Here is an 18,987-nt window from a genome sequence, read left to right on the forward strand (position 1 = left end):
ACTGACCATCTGAAAGTTACTTTTACAGCAATATATAATATATATATATTTATATATAAGTAGATTTACAGTATATTAAACATTTAACACCTTACGGAAATCACACACTAATGAGCAAAAGATGCAATCAAATCAAATCAATGTTCACAAGCAGTGGATGATTTCAAATTTGAAACGGAAACATTTGCATTGAATGGACCAGATGATTTCAACGTACACTGGGTCCTATAGAGTTACAGCTAAAAATCATTTAAAGTTAAAGATTTACGTTTTGTGGCTTCAGTCCATCTTTTTCAGCCTCATCCCTGATTTAAAAAGGTCTAGTAATAAAACTGGTCTCTGGTATGAAACAGGCCTACAGCTTAACTTTGCGTGGTAAGATACAGTAGCTGTTAATGCGGCACAGAACGGCCTCCAGCTTTAGGGATGGCAGCCTTTAGGGATGAATGCAATCTGGTACTCTGGCTGATACAACACTGTTTACCTGACTGACAATATAATGTGAATACTGACTACTGCAGCCAAGGTACGGAACAAAAGTTACAACATCACACTGCACCTGCTGCATCAGCTCACCAGGCCGGCGGTAGTGATGTAACTGTGTGTAATAACTGAGGTGTACATGCTGGATTTCTCACTCGGAGCAAAACATCATGAAACACAAAGCAGGAGGTCGTCGATGAAGGTTTTAGCGGAGAGATTCCACGCTCCTCACACTCGCCAGAATAAGACCAGAGCGATTCGGCCTCATGTTTCACAGGATTTAAACATGTAAATGTAAATATCACACACAAAAAAATTCATGTGGATCCTTCTCTGTACCATTCTCCTCTTCAAAAATACTACAATGAGAATAAACTATCCCCAATATTTCCCAATACTGTAATTCATATCTAACATAGGAAGCCAAATGTACATATAAATGCACGACAACAACAACTTAAAACAAATTGTCACATCAATCTAAAATGGGCCATATTGTGCGGTGAAACCTCTCCGGATGCTGCATTAAGCTTCAGCAGAGAGATACCTTACAAGTCTGAGTAAAGCATGAATGACATGTTCAATCTTCCTATACTGTCCTATACTGTCTGTGATCAGAAATTCCTGATTAAATACTGGAAAGCATGGATTATGGAGACGAGAGCATGTTTTATTGAGGTTGTTGTCAGTAGCGATGCTGGTCATCACCGCTCGGCTCTCCTGAACGGAGCCTCAGAGTGACTGCATACACAGACACGTGTTGTTTTTAGAGAATCCATGGTTATTTCCCACCATGCTCGTGTGCGGAGTGGTTTGTTCATGCGAGTTTAACAAGCAGAATAGGTAGTACGATTAACACTGATTATTAAGACATTGAATAGCACCGTGTTAGTCCCTACATGGTTGCCACCATCATAGCGTCACATTTTATTGGTTGGTTCCCTGGAGAATTGTTTTTTTTAGATTCATGATTAGATGTTGAACGTCACTCATTTGGCAAAATGAGGTGAATTAAAGTGAGTTACAGTGAACTTCATTCTTTGAAATCACACTGTCATGACACAGAGGTTGTAATCGTTGACAGAGATTTGTTTTAAAAATCAAAGAACTCATTTGGCAAATGCATGAACTGCAGACGACTTAAATGTTCCGGTCTGTTTATGATCAACTGTGACGCAGGTAAGAAATAAACCGCCTGCCAACCTTAGGTAGGAGAGAATGAAAGTGATTTGGTGGCAACATACGATCAACAAGTGACCGACTTAAAAAAAAAAATAATGCACTGAAATAAAAAGTCCACTTAAAACTATCATATAAACCTGTCTTGAAACACATTATACTTTTCTTCTGGCCCCAGTTGGAGAAGATCTTCTCTAGCGTTTACAATAAAAATCACACTGACAGGAGATCGTTACAAAGTGACTGACCGAGAGAGGGAGTCCTCAGAAATATCCATCTGAGTGGTGGAAATGAGGAGACACAAACTGAACTTTGGCACACTGAATGAGGAGGGCTGGCAGAGAGGCGAGGACCAAGCCTGCAGCTGTGCTATGGCAGTGTTTGGTTGAGTGGGCCGCACACTCATAGACCTTTGTTGAAGTAGACCCTCTCCACGCCCGGGTGGCTGGCCCGGATCTTCTCCTGCAGCTCGGGCTCCAGGCGGCTGACCGACATGGAGCTGGATCGTGGAACGGGAGAAAGGCAGGAGTTACTGGGTCAGACATGAACACTGTGGGTGGGTTGTGCAACAGTTCAGGCAGGAAAAGAATCCTGCAAACGCTGCAACTATTAATCTAGAGAGAGGTCACGTGCCTGGTTCCTGTTATCTCGGTGCAAATGTCTGACTGTAAGTTTTACTCACCTCTTCTGGGGGAACAACGCACAGCAGAGTGGAGTGGCAAACACCAGGCTGAAAAAACAGAAGTAAAACTTGGTTAAAACACACCCAATGAGCCAGAGTGAGGGTCAGTTCAATAGTGTGGTTACAGTAAAATCTTCGTTGATTTATCAATCAAAGGTCAGTCAGAAACTATTTGAAAATCAAATGAGTAATCTTTCAATTTAAATGTGAGGATTTGCTGCTTCCCCCTGTTTTACGCCACTGTAAAAAAATGTTGACTGTATCCATTCACATTGTAGATAAAAGCCAGATGTTAGTGGGTTTCTTCACCAGTAGAAAAGATGCTCAACACAATCAGCAGATTCCTCCATACAGCTATGACAATGATTGGTAGTTTGAGCCCAATTACAAAGTTTGATTTACTTCATTAATCTAAATCTGTATATGAATCAAATCGTAATTAGTTACAGAACTGCTGTGTTGCGTTGTGCACGTCGAGCTATGCTACTGGGCACACTTTTTGCAGGAAGTGCTGCTCACATAACTGTCAGCTCAGTGAAGCAGAACTGAAAGAATGTTCCATGTGATTTTAATTATCTGAACTCGGGGTCACTGGAGGCGAAGAGGAGCTGCAGAGACAAAGAGTGGCCGTGTTCAGACATGAGATTAACATGCGTCTCTGGTGATCAGATCACTGATGTCAGTACAAGTGTGAACGCACCAGAGATGCACTGGGATCTGTTTGTTCACACCCCAATCAGATCACATCTGGACTGCACACAGCGATACGTGCGGGGATAAAGGTAAAATTCTTCAGAAAACGTAGGACAGGATCTGTGGCATGTTCCTTTAAATCGCTGAAACTCAATTGAAAAGCTCCACCAGTCTGCTGTTAACACAACTTAATTACTGATCCACAGATTAGACGTCTAAACTCAGTGAGACAGGCTGAGAGAGCTGATATCATCTAGCGTTCAAAATAAACGTTCCTCTAGAGACACCTGACAAAGATGTTCGGTGATAGAAATCTTGGGATTCCCCACCGGTTTCATATCATCGTTGGGGGGGAAAAAAATTAGGTTGAAATTTCAAAGGAATTTGACACAGCGGTTCATCGGGTGGACCATCTCTGTCGACTCACCAGAATCCCACCAGGCCGACTTGAATGGGTGCACTCATCCATGGGAACTTCTGAAAAGACCAGGCAGAAAAAAAACGAATGTGAGGCACAAAAGCAGCTGTGAATTCCCAAACCAGAGTGGCCTCACGTCCCCGGTGCTTTTTATTCCTCTGATGTGTGATTACTAAGAGGAGACAAGTGGCAGAGCCAGTGTGGAACATCAGGTTCCCACCATTAAACCTAAACTTTTGTTATTTAAATTATAATGTCCACCAAGCAGGTTATGCTTTGAAAATGTTGGTTTGTTGGTTTGTCTGTGAGTAAGATTACACAAAAAACGACTTTCCATGAAACTTGGTGGAAGGATGGGACATGGGCCAAAGATGATGCCACTAAATTTTCGTGCGGATCTGGATAAAGAATTTTTTTTCCTTCACTTTCTTCAACGTTGTGAGATTGGGGCTTTTTTCAACATGTTCGTTGATTTCGCAGAGATTTATCTGTGAATTCAGATGTATTTAAGGGGGTGGTATCCATGAGTGTGTGCCGATCCAAATAAAGAACTGGATTAAGTGGATTTGAATGTGTTTTCATAGGAGTGGAGGCTTGTTTCAGCTGCGGTAAGGTAATAAATAGGGTTAGAAACCTGTTTAGTGTGTTGGGCCTTGGCGGAGATATGTGCTCTAGTGAGTGGAACTGTAATTCAGGAATTTGAGGAGATACTGCAGCAAACACATTCCTCTGTGCGATGTGTTTTAAAGGGAAGCAGCTAATTCAGATATACACCCACCTTCAGAAAGGCCTTCTTCTCCAAATGGTTCATTAAAAATGGAGGAATGGCTGAAAAGACAGAGATTATTACTGCATATTCAATTCAAAGTCAATTTGTAAAGTTGATGGTTTTTGCACGATTTTGGGTTTTGAGTAAATGATGCCGTCAGCCGCCAGAGTGGCGTTAACAAAGCTCCCGTTAGGTGCCTGAGAGGTGTTCATACCCATTCCTGGAGAAGCCATGAGGATTCTGGAGACCACAACCTGAGAGATGGCCTGCTGTGCAGCTTTCGTGGACTCTCCTAGCCTGTTGTCATTCTCGTCTGTTATGGGAATGCCGTGCTTGAGTTCTCTGAAGACGAGGAGAGAAGTAAACAAAAATCAGAGGAGTCTAATGCACCTTTTATTACCTCTGTAAAAACAACACTGCTGTGCTTTGCAGAGTGCGCGTCCTCCTTTACCTTTGTCTCATCAGCGGGATGTTGATACAGTTAGCAGCGGCTACAGCAGCGAATGGAACAAACCGTCCAATCAGAGGTGAGATATGCTGGAGAGAGGAGGAGTAAAAACAGTAGGGTAGAGATGAAAATCCTGGTCATGCCGTTTCCTCCAATTTCACCTTTCAGACCAGAACAAGTCTAAGGTTACTGGAGGTTAAATTCCACATGTTTCACGTAAAGGCCTTTCTGTCAGATGTACAGCACAAAGTGACTAAAAGCGGCCATGACAGTTTGCTGGTTACAGAGCATGACCCTGTACATAATGTGGCTTTTCTATGACAAAGAGACTGTTTGTGCATTAGCGTGCAGCTGAGGTCAATACATTAAAATGAGACGTGGAATGGGGTTAGATGAACCGATACCTTTGTTAGTGCATTTAGTCCTAGAGCGGTGGCAACTGCCCCTGTGGTGGCAGACACATAAGCTGTGCCAAGCTGACTGCAAACAGAAGAGTCACCGGTCACGTCACACAAAAAACTGTCCACACAGAAACCGTTGAACTGAAGGGTTAATATGAGCCAGGAATAGCTGCCTCCTACCTGACTGTGATTGGAGCATCGCCGCTCCTGTTCGTATAATTGACTATTGCATTAAAAGACTGATTGATCCACTGCCAGAGCAGCACAGCTGGAGTGGTTCTGCGAGAAAAACAAACAGTGGAGTCGTAATCCAGGACAGTGTGAAGGTGCAGCAGGAAAACCATGTGGCATCTGAATTTTCCATTAGAAAGTATGAAATAGACTTTATTGGAAAACATGAACTAATATCTTCCTTGTCAGATATCCCCTACAGTGATGCATACAAAAGTAGGAATAATGTCAGCCAAAGTATTAATAGATTGAATTAAATTATTTAAGATATATATTAAGATGTCTTGCCAAAGGTCCTATTAGTGATAGTAATAGATGTATTCGTAGTAGGAATATTGATTGTAATGTGTATAATGTAAAGAGTTTACAGTCTGACTGTTAACAGCAAAAACAAGTTCTCACTTGTAAAATGTCATCATGCATCCAGTGATCGTCATGTTCATGGGAACCTGTGCTGACATGCGGCCAATCAGGATCATCTTCTCCCCGGTGTCGGGGTGAAATGCCGAGTCGAAAACATACTTGGCTCTCCACAGTTCATCCTCGGTCAGCCCCGGAGACACTACACCCTGCCTGAGAGAGGGTAGAGGAGCATCGTTCGTCTAATAACAGCAGTGACTTACAGGATAGTGGTGAATTGAGACTGACTCTGTGGTTTACCTGTAGTCGGTGATGATTTTGTGCGAGTGTGCTAGTTGTTCATTGGAGAGGAGGATGTTCCTGGGGTCTGTGACAGTGAAGAAATGTTTAGCCCGACCCACAAATGTGCTCTGGTCCCACCGGGGCTCCTTGATGTTTATGGAGGTGGAAAGCTCTGCTGCCATATTTATCTGGGGAAAGAATAATAATGATAATAATGATCAGGTTGCCGTCAGTGAACGGGATATAGTATGTATGGATGAGGCTTTATGGTTCAATGATTTTCCAGTGACATGGGAAGCAGAATCTCAGACAAACACGCTGAATAAAAACACACTTTCTCCATTTTGATAAATCAACAACAGAACATCAAGGAATACTGCGTTTCATAACTGCACGGTGTCAGGCTGAGTTCAGCTTCACCACAGGAGTGCACAGCCCCTTCCGCCCTTGTTTGATTTTTGCAGACACAAGTCAGTGGAGGAAGGCTGGTGAAAAAGAAACACTGCTTTCTGGATTTCATGTTTCTAGTTCAGCATAATGTTGCTATGGTGATGGCTGACCTGACACAAGGGTTTTGAAGCTCTAAATTGCAAGGCCCCATTATAGGCATACACCAACCCCCCCAAACTGTGGCTGAAAGGCAGCAAACAGAAAGTGACAAAGCCCCTTTTTGCATGTATGTTGTGAAGGAGACACTGAGTTCAAACAGTGGGTTATGCAACATTTGGGGTTTATTATCTCCACCGCTGGTGAGAATTTGAATTTTAAACTTTAAGTTTTTATGAATCTACAATCTGCAACCTGAAATGACTGGTCTGCAATGAATGAACACTGCACTGTGCAAAACATGATCTTTGTGGATGTGCCTGCACCATGCTCATTCCTCTCCCAGTGTGTGTGTGCATGTGTGTGGGGTCACTGTAACCCAGTCTGATCTGGTTTTTAACCATTTGTTCCATGCATCCAGTGGGGAGAGGACGGGGAGTCAGAGAAATAGAGCGCGTCTGTGCAAGTGTCTGCAGCTGCATGATGAAACTCCACCTGAAATTGCACCAAAGATGGCTGCTGGATTGACAGCAAAACAGAAAAGTCTGGTGTGTGCTGTGTGTGTGTGTGTGTGTGATGTCTCTTTAAATTGAATTAAACTTCATGGGGTTCTCACGAGACGGCAACAACCCCCCCCCCAGACTCCGAGGTTAGCCAATGAATCAGTGCACGAGGCTGCAGAACACTGACCGAGGCCATATAATCAATTGAATATTAACAATAACGCTCAATGACTAATAGTGAAGGTGATCAATGTACTTTGATCCAAACGGCCTCTGATCTCTGCTGCTTCTGCCCTCACACTCAGCCAGCCAAAGGCAGCCTGCGTGGCTACACATTAACCTGAGATCACCAACAACACATCAACAACAAGGGCAACACATGAATCAATGAGTCCGATCAGAGGGATATTAACCTTCATTCATTCATATGGTATAGTGTGAGAAAGCTGCTGTGTGTGTGTGTGTGTGTGTGTGGTCGGTCGCAGAGTAAACATGCTCAGCGACTGGATGCGGCCAATTGTTCCAACCCGACGTAGACCAGTCGAATCTGGACTGGGACTGGAGATGTCCCTGCACATGGATCAACCGATTAAAACGAAAAATACATTTATCCACCAATAATAAAAAAAAATGTATAAATGATCAATCATATTGACACGGCTAATTAATCCCGAACCGATATGTGGCCAGCTGTGTGCGCCCCAGATTCAACTAGTATCAGCCTGCTGCCACATCCACACATCCAAGCGAGCGGCATAACCGCATCCGATCTCTGCTTCGCTCGTCTGGCGCACAGGTGCAGCCTCGTCTGTTGTTCCATAAAAGCATCGACGACTCGGTGGATTCGTTTTTTTTTAAAAAGCGTACAGACGGGTTACTTACTGCACTGTGGGCTCCGGCGGTCCGCAAGAGGTGTCCCTGAAAGGCTGCAGCCAGCGAAATTTGCATGCAGCAGCGTCAGCACATCACCGAGGCACAACCCCCAGTGTCAGGAACCTCGCCGAGAAAGTAAAAGTCCAAAGAGCGCGCTGCAAAAACCACCGCATTGCACGTGGAGTCTGCGGAAGAACGAGATCTGTGCACGCGTCGATTTCGTCTATTCTACAAAAGCGAACGCGAACACGTGGGGAGACAGACGAGGCTTCGTTTCTCTTCGTTCCTTCAGATGAGGCTTTTATTTTCAGAGCACCACATTTCCGTTGACGCGCTCACATTGCCGCCACGTTGATTCACAGGCAGTAATATCATTATTCACGCGTAAAACTTTGCAGCATTTCCACACACACACACACACACACACACGCAAGACTTTGTGCACAACGTTTAAAAGTAACATTGTAATGCCTTGGTGAAATAAGCAAGTATTCTTTAAAATTAAAAAAGAATCAAACAGTATTTAGGATTATGTCAATAAATACATACATAGAATAATAAACATTGAAGAAAATATTACAAAATTAAGAAGCAAAATAACTCTAGGCTTTCTTATAGTGACATAATGCCAACCAGCGGTCTGGACACTCAAAATCATGATCAACCAAATCCCTGCAACACAAATACAAAAACAATAAATAATATGATCAATAAATTTACCCAATTTACCTGCACACTCACACTAATCCTGCAATCAGTGCGATTCTCTTATCTGAGCTGATCATCTGCTGTTTTTGGTGTCTGATTCCATCTAGTGGTGGCTGCCGAGCGCTGTAGGAAATCATGTCACCAACCGAATCTAACAGAAATCCTCCAAGTGTCCAAGCAACTTCAGTCTTTATTTTGTGTGGCTGTGGCTGCAAAACATTGTGTTTTTGTCATTATTACTATTGTACAACTGATCCTATCTGTACCAACACTGGTACAGATAGGATCAGTATACTACTTATACTACTTATATGAAATACATGAACTCTCATCAGAGACAGCAGAGCAGGAAGAGAGCTACTTACACTAAAACAGGGTAGAAAAGAACGCAGTCGCTCATGTGATAGAAACCAAATACAAAAGTGCAAAGAGAACATCTTCATTCCTGACATCCAACCCTATCACGTCACTTCACAAAATAAATTGCTGCGCTCCAGTTACAAAAAAGAAAACAGTTCACATTATATTTACTGCAACCTTTGATTAGAGGCCATGCCAAGTGAAAGACGCAGTGTCGGTACCATGACGTGGCAACACACTCTGCTCATCATTTACACCCTAACACAAAGATTACTTACACGTAGTCGCGATTCTCAGCAGTAGTTCATTCAGTCTTCCTGACAAACCAGCAGGTACTGTTACGGTAATGTTCAGAGGAGCAATCATTTTCTAGCGATAAAAACATCATGCACAGAGAGGAAAAAGTGGAAAGGACGGTGGTCATTAGTTAATGTGATAGTTTCTGTTTCATTGTGATTATGGCACACTTTTTTTTTTTGGGGGGGTCCGTGGGATAATGAAAGCTTCTTGTCTCGAGCCTTTGTGTAGCCTGTTGCTATCCTCGCCGGTGACCTTTACAGGAAATAGTCAGGGGTACGCCGCGTCACGTGGGGTTCTCCTCTGCGTGGTGCAGGGTCGAACTGTAGGCTGCAGAAAAACAAAAGTGTAGAATTCTTCAACTCATTTTTTAGATTTTTTTGGTCAATAATAATTACAGTACAGGAACTGCCAAAACTCTATAATATAGTTATAATAGTTAATATATGTTTAAATAGTAATAATAGACACATTTATATCAACATAATAGAAAATCCTTTACTTACAATGAGTATTTCAATGTGTCATCAAGTTCCATGATTGCCGCCTGGTTTCCACAGCGATAACAATAGTTTGGTGCACTGAAGATGGTCACTACATTGCGGTCGTGGCACCAGTTATAGCCCTGGATTAAGAGATTACTTTAATGTTGACTTCTTTAAATTCACAATTTGTAACCTCAGTGTCTTGAATGTATTTTCAGGAGATACAGCACTCAAAGTTAAAGTACCTCCATCACAAGCTGGTGGGCTCGTGAGACCAAAGTGAGGCCATTAGCGTGGTTGAAGGTCTCGGAAATGTCCTGCCCGAAGGTGTAACCGGCACCACGGGGGGAGATGCCCCAACCGCCACGATCATCTGGGTCTGACCATAACAAGTCACACATGGGACCCTGAAACACAAGTTCTGTTTAGTGTATTCAACATGCAGACAATTGTGAAAAATGTCCGATACAATTTCCCAAAGACTGAGTTGACAAATTCTGATTATTTTTATTTTTGGTTGATCACCTGTTCAAAACTCTAAGAAATTAATTATACCGTCATAGAAGACTAAGAAAACAGAAAGTGAACATTTGACCAGCTCGAACCCTTTATCTTTTTTTGCATTGTTTGCTATAAGGCTATTTAAATGTAAGGGGCTGTGTGGCTTAGGGTTCAGCCTTTATGTCTCTGGTTCAAATACAGCAAATGACCTTAGCTGAATTTGGTGGATTGACTAAGAAATTAATAAAGTTAAGGACTTTAGCCCAGACTTTATAATATAACTTACTGATTATTATACAGATTATGATATAAATAATAATAATCATCATCATAATGTTTTAAGATATCCAAATATGTCTTCAGAGAAATTAAAAAATAGGTATCTCCAAGTTTGAAATATCTGTAATCTACATGGAGTGAATTTACCTCATGAGGGACTTCCTGTAAGCGATCCAGTGCTCTGATGTGTTCAAGTGTGTCTATCGAAGGGGACAATCCTCCATGGAGGCAGAAAATCTTAAAGGAGAAGCGATTAGAGTGAAAACATTGATGACACAGTCACAGGCCACTGTATGGGGTACATCCCAGGTGCCACTTGTGGGTGCGACAGTCTCACCTGGTTATCTACTAGTGCAGTGAGGGGCAGATAGTCAAACAGATCTGTGAAGTACTTCCAAACATTCGCATTTCCATATTTCCTCAAGCACTCGTCGTAGAAGCCGTACACTTGTGTGATCTGTCTGCTCTCGTGGTTCCCTCGGAGAATTGTGATTCTCTCACGAAACCTTACCTGCAAAACAAAATGCCCGTACAAACAATACTCTGTCACTTTAATGTATTTTTATTACTTTAGGAGGTTATGTTTTCTTTGGTTTGTTTGTTCGCAGGGTTACACAAAAACTACTCCACCGATTTCCATGTCATTTTAGTAGAGGTGGGGCGTGAGCCAAAGAACCCTTTTGATTTCGGTGTGGATCTGGATAAGGAGGCAGAATCTTTTTTTTTTCACTTTCTTTAAATTGTGAAAGAGGGAGTTTTTCAACATATTCCTCAGAGAGTCATTCATTGATGTTGATGAAAAAAATCTGACCTGTTTAGTGGACTGATATTTATGGGTTTGTCCAATTTGGTGCAGATCCAAATAGCAATCTGGTGAATTTAAATGTGGCCTCAGAAGGGGACTGTTGGGCCTTGGCGGAGGTATGCGCTCTACTGGGTGCCATTCGAGTCAACTTGTTGTTTTTACCTTCAGAGAAACCAGGAGTGAAACAGTCTCCACAGAGTAGTAGCCTCTGTCAACATAGTCTCCCATGAAAAGGTAGTTGGTGTCTGGAGACTTTCCTCCGATCTTGAACAACTCCATCAGGTCATGGAACTGGCCGTGGACATCTCCACAGACCGTCACCGGACATCTCACCTCCTGCACGTTGGACTCCTTGGTCAGGATCTCCTTGGCCTTTTGAAAGAGAAGGGTGGTGCAGATGAACAGACAACATGGTGCAGTGTGGGAGTGTGCGAGCAATGATCAGTCATCCAGGATATAATGCAGTTTGCTGTGGTGGTGCCAGTGCACTCCTGTGGCGAGGAGGCACCAACGGTGGGCGTAGCTAGGGAAAACATATGCAGTCATGCCCCTCCATCTTCTCGCTCCCTCAGCAATGTACTGCATGCAGCTGCAGCCAAATGGTGCTGCCCGATGCCTGACGTTAGTCCAGGCTGCACTTCCACTGAGATCACCCCCCAGCTAATGCTAGGCTACAGCTAACAGACAGGTCCTGGCCACTTACCTTCTCACACAGGACTTTGACCTGGTTCTCCGAGAGCTGCTTGCACTCGTTCAGCTGTTCGATCCATCCGTCCAACTCCTTGGTGAATGACTTGTCGTCCATGCCTGGTTTGCCGTCAGCTAGCGAGCCGAGCAGCGGTGCGGTTCCTCTGGACAAAAAGCAACCCGCTGCTGGTTCTGTCGGTGACGGTGTGTCGGCCCAGCTACAGCTCCCAGATCCACAGCACGCGTGTATGTGTGTGCGTGCGTGTGTGTGTGTGTGTGCGTGTATGTGCGCACCAGCGAATGCGTCAACAGCCCTGCGTCCCCGCAGCTGTGATGGAGACCGAAGTGTTTAAGTTGCCACGATACAGAAATGATGTGTTTCCTCCTTGTTGTCACAAAGTGTATTAAAGAGTCTCAGTATACTAACACGTCGTATGTACGTCATCATCAACAGCTCACACGGCCGGGCCCTTTAAAACACAGTGTGGTTCACTCTTCGAGGCATTTAACCCGTTTTAACATGTTTATTAATGACTGATCTGTTTTGATTTATTTCTTTTATAAATGTTCTCTTCAAAGTGAACGTGTTGGTTGAGCTGCCCTCTGTTGGAGGAGACTGGGAACAGTCACCGTAACGTCACAGAAACAACGTTATAGGTTAGCTAAGCTAGATGAGTATATTTTTCACCATTAATGCTCTGATAATTATCAACAGAAATATCATCTAAATTTCTTTTTTTCAGCCTACTAAAAGATTTACAGATTTGTTTTGACAACTGGCACGAGTAATATTAGTATAGTTGTTTATAATCAATGCACAAATGACCTGCATTTATATGTTTAATGTTTTCCCTGAACATATAAAAGCAGTAATATCACAATAAGAATAAATGAACAAGTAAAAGAAAATGTGAAAAGATCACTTGTAAGCAAGTCTATAGAAATGGGTTTTCAGACGTGATTTAAAAGAGGTTTTTAGACGGTGCTGTGCAGGAAGAACTACATTACCCACAGCTACACGGCTTCCTGTCAAATGCGCATGCGCAGTGGTTCGTTCTACTCTAGACAGCTGTAGGAGAAAATGGCAGCACTCATGCTAGGACAGCAGGTAAGACATTCAATGATTTTGGTGGTTTTTGATTATTCGACAGTACTTCTGTTTGATTTGCTTTCGTTTAAAAACACGTATGTAGTTTTACAGTCACTCTGACGACCGGCAGCTAACGCCAAGTGTACAAGAAACCCACACTAGACATTGCACTTGAATGACTGCTAACATGTTAGCCTACCAGCTAGCTTGCATCAACGTAGACGGTACAGCGCGTGCCGAAAGTCGATCTGTTCTAGTTTATTTTTCTCTGTGATGATAACATGTGACTTTTCATGTGCAGGCCCGTCAGTTCAGCTCGTCTGTGGCCAGACCTGTATCAAAGCTGATCAGGGTAAATGTCGTCACACAGCACGGAGCATAACTACAGACTACAGTTAGTTAGTGGTGACAGTTCGGCTCATCTCTGTGTTTGATTCCCTTCCAGCCTCCCATCATGGTGTACGGAGTGGAGGGCCGCTATGCCACTGCTCTGTTCTCAGCCGCCAGCAAGCAGAAGAACCTGGAGCAAGTGGAGAAGGAGCTGGTCACACTGTCTGTAAGTCAAACATGAGACCCTGAAGGGCACACGAGTGACTGAGGAAAGTAGGGTTTTCCACAACAAGGGCTGGGTGATATGAGCCAAAACTAGAACATTGATCATCCTTTTTTTCCAGTTATTGCCAACAGTCCCTTTTTTATATAAATTAAAACAAGCCTTAGAGCTAAGGCCACATTTTATTTCTCAGCAACACACTGGTGGTAGTTGCAGGTTTCTACAACTGTTAGTTACCATACAGGGACTGTAAAAAATCTACACCCCCATGAAATCACATTTAAATATACAAGGTCCAGATTTTTATTCTGATCATCAATATCAACCTCTTTCTTTTTTTTCATGAAAATACACATAATTCTCAGAGAAATCTCACCTGACATCAATCATTTTAACGATACATGTCACATTATTATTTCCTCTTAACTTTAAAGACCGATTTTTGTTCCCTGGGGAAGGTTGTGGTTTTATACTCCTTTTATGAAAAGATAATTAAAACACTTTTTACAAATCTGAGATTCATCAATAATGTGTTCAACCATCTCACTGTGCACAATGCATAGAAATTATATAGATATATAAAAAATGATATTATAATAATTGATAGTTTTTGTTTGCCCACCCCGATCTTCAACACTTAATTTCAACATGATGTGGATACCTTTATTTGTAATGCAATTGAAGTTTCATATGATATCCACTGTACTTTTTTTTACTTTATTTGGATAATGGTGTGACCTACATCACATTTTGTAAATAAAAGCAGCTTCATACCAAAGCTGCCTTTCTCTGCTACACAAACTAAAGTCACCTTTTGCTGTGTGTCATTTTATTTTTCAGGCCATGATCAAGGACCCCAAACTTTCCGGTATTGTAATGAATCCTCATGTAAAGCGCAGCATCAAGCAGAAGACCTTCACTGATCTTCTTTCAAAGGCTAACATTTCCCCCATCACCATCAACTTCATCAGTGAGTGGTCACTCAACCGGACATTATGGCCCCATGGTTGCGATGCCTTGACCTCTGTCTTCACGTAGCATTATATTAATCATAACCAAAACACCATATTAGGTTTTATTTGAGTGTAGTGTATGAGTGTAGTGTTCTTACATAAGATCAAAAGACATTTAAATATATTTCATTTAAGTCTGTCTAGATTACAGGATCTTGAATTGTTTTCTAGCATTTCTCGCTTACATTTATAAACATGAGTTGTAAAAACATGATATTCAACAAGCTACATGATGCAGCAGATTTACATCAGCATTTAATACACTTAAACATGTAATTTTATATTAATGTATAAAGTTTGATTCCCTCACCTCAAACATAACTTTTATAATGTAATAAATAAAATTAGAAAGTTGTAGTTTGGAGATTATTTTCCTAAATTTGACACTTTGGAGGATAATATAAATGGCAGGACCAGTTCAATGGAAATCAGACAGTATTTATTTGTAAGTAAGTTTATACATATGCTGTACACTGTATAATTTTAATTTAAGGCTGCCAGTTGTTAAGAAAAACATGACAGCGGTAAATCTATCTCATACGTATCCTGCTTTTTGTTGTGCAGATGTTTTAGCTGACAATGGTCGTCTTCCTCGAACCGGTGATGTCATCACTGCGTTTGGCAAAATGATGAGTGCTCATCGTGGAGAGGTCCTCTGCTCAGTTACCACTGCTCAGGTATGAAATGGGTGGACATGCAGGGTACCTTTTCTAACTAATCTATACAGCCCCTATCATTATTTGCATTGTTGTTAACTGTTGATATATTGTTTGGTAATGCAATACATATTTATCCATTCAGCCTCTGGATGAAGCGAGTCTTGCTGATCTGAAAGTATCTCTCAAGGGATTTCTCAAGAAGGGTGAAACCATCGAGCTGGAAACAAAGGTACTGTATCAGAAACCTACACATTACCATGTTTACAGTTGGTGTTACTTCATCCTGATATAAGAAAAGGTTCAACCAATTAGTCTGAATCGAATTTAGTGATTTAACATCAATGTCATTTTAACAACTCTGTAATTTCAACTGTTGTCACCTCTTCACAGTCGGATCCTACAATCCTGGGTGGCATGATCGTCAGTATCGGAGACAAGTACGTGGACATGTCCACCAAGACAAAGATTCAGAAGCTGACCAAGATCATCAGGGAAACTTAAATCCTGTGGACTTAAGTTTTGCAGAAGATCAGAGACGACCAACGGAGGAAACGCTTATAAATGTATATTGCTACCTGTTCTAGCACTGCTGTTTCTCCATAAATCCAGTGTCTGTGCTTAGGTTCATATGGATGTTAATAAAAAATACAAAAAATGAATTCTAGTCTTTTGTTGTCATTGGTTGTTGCTGCTTTGACACTACCTCATATTCCTGACAGTGAGAAATGATGTGGACAAATTATTTTCGAGTTGAAATAGTTGGAGGCAGTGTAGCAGTTGTTTAGCAGTTGTGTAGCTGCAGCAGAACCATCACCTCATAAACTTTGTAACTACAGAGCCACATTTTTACCATCTAGCCTTTGTTTAAATCGGCCTTAATTCGGCACAACCACATTGGGTGACTGATCCGCTTGTTTCCTGGAATCCTCACTGCGCATGCGTGGTCAGCGCATCCTGTTTTATTAAATTTTTTTTTTCCCAGACGAAAATGGCTGCCTCTCTCATCTAAACCTCTGCTCAAAGGATTAAATGAGCGCAAAATAGGCAGCAGCACCGGCGCTCCCGACCCGACACGATGCTGCTGGACACCGGGCTGTAGTTTGTGCTGCGGCCTCACGAACATGTTGTGGTTGTCAGAGACGGAAAATGTATACGAGTCGACATTAACCATTTGCTGCCCAACATCCACCAACAAATGAGGTACGAACAATTCATTGTATGTCCTGAGACTAGTTAAGCATTTCCGAGGGGACGTAATTCTATTTAATCTTGTCATGTGTCTGGTTTTTCGCGAACTGTAATTGTAAGTTCACCTCGCTTTGTTTTGAGGTTTCTCATGTTTTGTGTTGCATTGATAAAAGGCCTGTTTTGCTCCATCAAAAGTAAGATATTACAATCGTTCCTATGTGTTTGTAAACGTGCACATGAAGCCTTTCTTTCTGATGTTTATGTCTCTGCCCTCCAACAGAAAATGATGCATCAAGTGACCAGCAGCAACAGTGACTATTGCATGAGTGGCCTGGCAGAGGACTGTCACCCAGCCAGCCACTTTGACTTATGTAGCACGCAGTCCAACAAATTCTACCCCTCTCCCACAAACCCAAGCTTGCAGCTGTCTCTCGCCGGCCTCGCCCCCTTGCCACAGGGCATGCACAAAGCCATGGCGTGCCAAATGCAAGACGCCCAGAACGACTTCCAGGCTCAGGCGGCGAGAATCCGTGGCAGTGAGGCTGCAGGGCCCGATGGCTCCAAAAAGAAGAAGGGCATAGTGAAGTCAGGCCGGAGAGGGAGACCATCAGGCACCACAAAGTCTGCCGGTTACCGTACAAGTACTGGACGGCCGCTCGGAACAACTAGGGCAGCTGGGTTCAAAACCAGCCCGGGGAGGCCCCTTGGTACCACCAAAGCAGCAGGATACAAGGTCAGCCCCGGTAGGCCCCCCGGCAGCATCAAGAGTCTCGCCCGGCTCAAGAAGCTGGAGTTCGGTTGCGACAGCAGCAAGAAACTTGACTTTAGCAACTGCAGTGTTCCCAAGAAACTGGACTTCACTGGCTGTGATGTCCCACCTTTTCCATACACCATGATGGAGAAAAGAGACCTCTGTGAGCCCAGTAGCAAAGTGGACGAGTCCAGAGAATAGTTCTTTTGGTGCATCCGGCCAGAGGACGCTGAGGAAACATTTCTCTCAAGTGTTCTAGGAAGTAACTTTGTCGTGAAGAAATGGCTCTGACTGAGTTTTCACTGTACAGTGTTTGGCATTGTATTCATCTTCTCATATTAAACGACTGAATCAGAAGTATGCTGTTGCGATTGGGCAGAGATGCATGCATCACACCAATAAGTATAGTCAAAAAACGTATTTATCAGTTTGTGGTTCAAACCTCACCGTAGAGTGGATCTTTTTTTCACCCTCTATCATTTTGTTCCTCTGAATAGTGACATGTTCTTATTCTGCTTTGACATTTCTATGGCCGAGTTCTTGTGGAATTTTATACATTTATAAAAATGAAATTGCAATATTGTTCAAACAGCCGATGAAATCTTTTCCTGAGCATAAACATGTGGATGTGTAATTGTCGTCTGTGTTGTCGAATATGGATTTTTATTTTATGATATTATCCTCTATCATACCTTGGGAACATTTTTTTAAATGAGCTCGAACTGCAAAAACTCGATGCATTATATCCCTTCGAACGCAGTATTTGTTATTTCTGCACTTTGTGAATATAGTTTTTATCATGTATTATATTGCCTGTGTTCGTCCTCAAACTCACTCGATAAGCACTTCCAGATTTACATGTATGTTGTTATGCTTGTTCATTAGGGGGAGAAAAATGACTTCATGTAAAAGAAAAAAAAAAAGCTTTGTGGATCATGTAATAAATGATAGTGAGCTGTATGTGCAACCAAAATAAAAAAAATGGTCTTTTCCACATAACTCTTCTGTCACAGCGTGCAGTTCTCCCTGTAGTCACAAGAGGGCCAGTGTCCCAAGAAACAAAACAGTCACCTTGTACTAATACCTTTATCTACCGCCTTTACACCTAATTGCGGTGTATTGACAGTCACACTTCACTTTAAATGCGCGTGTTCAAACGGTGTGGTGGCAGGACTGGTTAGAAACACAAATGCAGGGTGTTGTTCTGCCATTAAACGCTGGCTGATCCACAGGGGGGGTGAATAAGTTACTTCTACTCGGATCTGCCTGGTGTTTTCTGCTCTAAAATACATTGTGGGGATGAAATACGAAACTATGTGAGCTCCTGACAGCAGAGTGTGCTCAGAGGAAAGCTCCTGTCCCGTCAGGTCGGTGTGGAAGGGGCCGGTCTTTGTCTGATGAGCAGGGACCGGCCCGCAGCGGCACCATTGTGTGCGCGCGCCCTGCGTTTGCGCATTTATGCATATGTGCCAATTCGATTGCGCCCCAGATTATAATAATAAAATCGTGTGTGAGTGACAACCACTGGTGTCTTTTCAACCGGAGCAAACCGCGCTCGCCTCCAGCCACACTCAGTCCTCCTCTCTGCTCTCTTCCCGAGCGCCGGGCGGCCTGTTTCCTCGTGTCACGGAGCCAACATGGCGCACGGAGCCTGGTTTGACCGGAGAGGCCGTGTGGCAGCGCGCCTGCTTGCGCGTTGCCGTCATTGTGTGTCCTCCGACGTGTCGCTGCCCATGAAACAAT

At 42.8% G+C, this 18,987-nt stretch overlaps 4 protein-coding genes across 4 annotated transcripts; 2 read left to right on the forward strand and 2 right to left on the reverse strand.

The window, feature by feature from the left end:
• Nucleotides 1-1,922: 1,922 nt before the first annotated feature.
• sfxn1 (sideroflexin 1) lies at nt 1,923-8,591 on the reverse strand. The gene is made up of 11 exons (XM_035161401.2): nt 7,878-8,591; nt 5,965-6,134; nt 5,707-5,877; nt 5,254-5,352; nt 5,077-5,152; nt 4,676-4,761; nt 4,439-4,566; nt 4,234-4,283; nt 3,465-3,514; nt 2,345-2,392; nt 1,923-2,161 (listed from the first exon to the last, which is right to left on the reverse strand). The coding sequence occupies exons 1-11, from the start codon at nt 7,941-7,943 to the stop codon at nt 2,065-2,067; spliced, it is 1,041 nt and encodes a 346-aa protein (XP_035017292.1). The 5' UTR covers nt 7,944-8,591; the 3' UTR covers nt 1,923-2,064.
• A 157-nt stretch (nt 8,592-8,748) lies between these two features.
• On the reverse strand, nt 8,749-12,501 carry LOC118112244 (serine/threonine-protein phosphatase 2A catalytic subunit alpha isoform). Its single transcript, XM_035161402.2, has 7 exons — nt 12,007-12,501; nt 11,466-11,675; nt 10,836-11,009; nt 10,646-10,735; nt 9,964-10,125; nt 9,740-9,858; nt 8,749-9,563 (listed from the first exon to the last, which is right to left on the reverse strand). The coding sequence occupies exons 1-7, from the start codon at nt 12,106-12,108 to the stop codon at nt 9,491-9,493; spliced, it is 930 nt and encodes a 309-aa protein (XP_035017293.1). The 5' UTR covers nt 12,109-12,501; the 3' UTR covers nt 8,749-9,490.
• A 487-nt stretch (nt 12,502-12,988) lies between these two features.
• atp5po (ATP synthase peripheral stalk subunit OSCP) lies at nt 12,989-15,964 on the forward strand. Its single transcript, XM_035161404.1, has 7 exons — nt 12,989-13,098; nt 13,382-13,432; nt 13,526-13,636; nt 14,474-14,603; nt 15,211-15,323; nt 15,448-15,534; nt 15,696-15,964. Exons 1-7 carry the CDS (start codon nt 13,072-13,074, stop codon nt 15,804-15,806), a joined length of 630 nt encoding a protein of 209 aa, XP_035017295.1. The 5' UTR covers nt 12,989-13,071; the 3' UTR covers nt 15,807-15,964.
• A 294-nt stretch (nt 15,965-16,258) lies between these two features.
• si:ch1073-44g3.1 (uncharacterized protein LOC797133 homolog) lies at nt 16,259-18,240 on the forward strand. The gene is made up of 2 exons (XM_035161403.2): nt 16,259-16,505; nt 16,774-18,240. Exon 2 carries the CDS (start codon nt 16,777-16,779, stop codon nt 17,443-17,445), a length of 669 nt encoding a protein of 222 aa, XP_035017294.1. The 5' UTR covers nt 16,259-16,505; nt 16,774-16,776; the 3' UTR covers nt 17,446-18,240.
• The last annotated feature ends 747 nt before the right edge of the window (nt 18,241-18,987 follow it).

This window comes from Hippoglossus stenolepis, chromosome 7 (genome assembly GCF_022539355.2).
Source record: "Hippoglossus stenolepis isolate QCI-W04-F060 chromosome 7, HSTE1.2, whole genome shotgun sequence".
NCBI classification, from domain to species: domain Eukaryota; kingdom Metazoa; phylum Chordata; class Actinopteri; order Pleuronectiformes; family Pleuronectidae; genus Hippoglossus; species Hippoglossus stenolepis.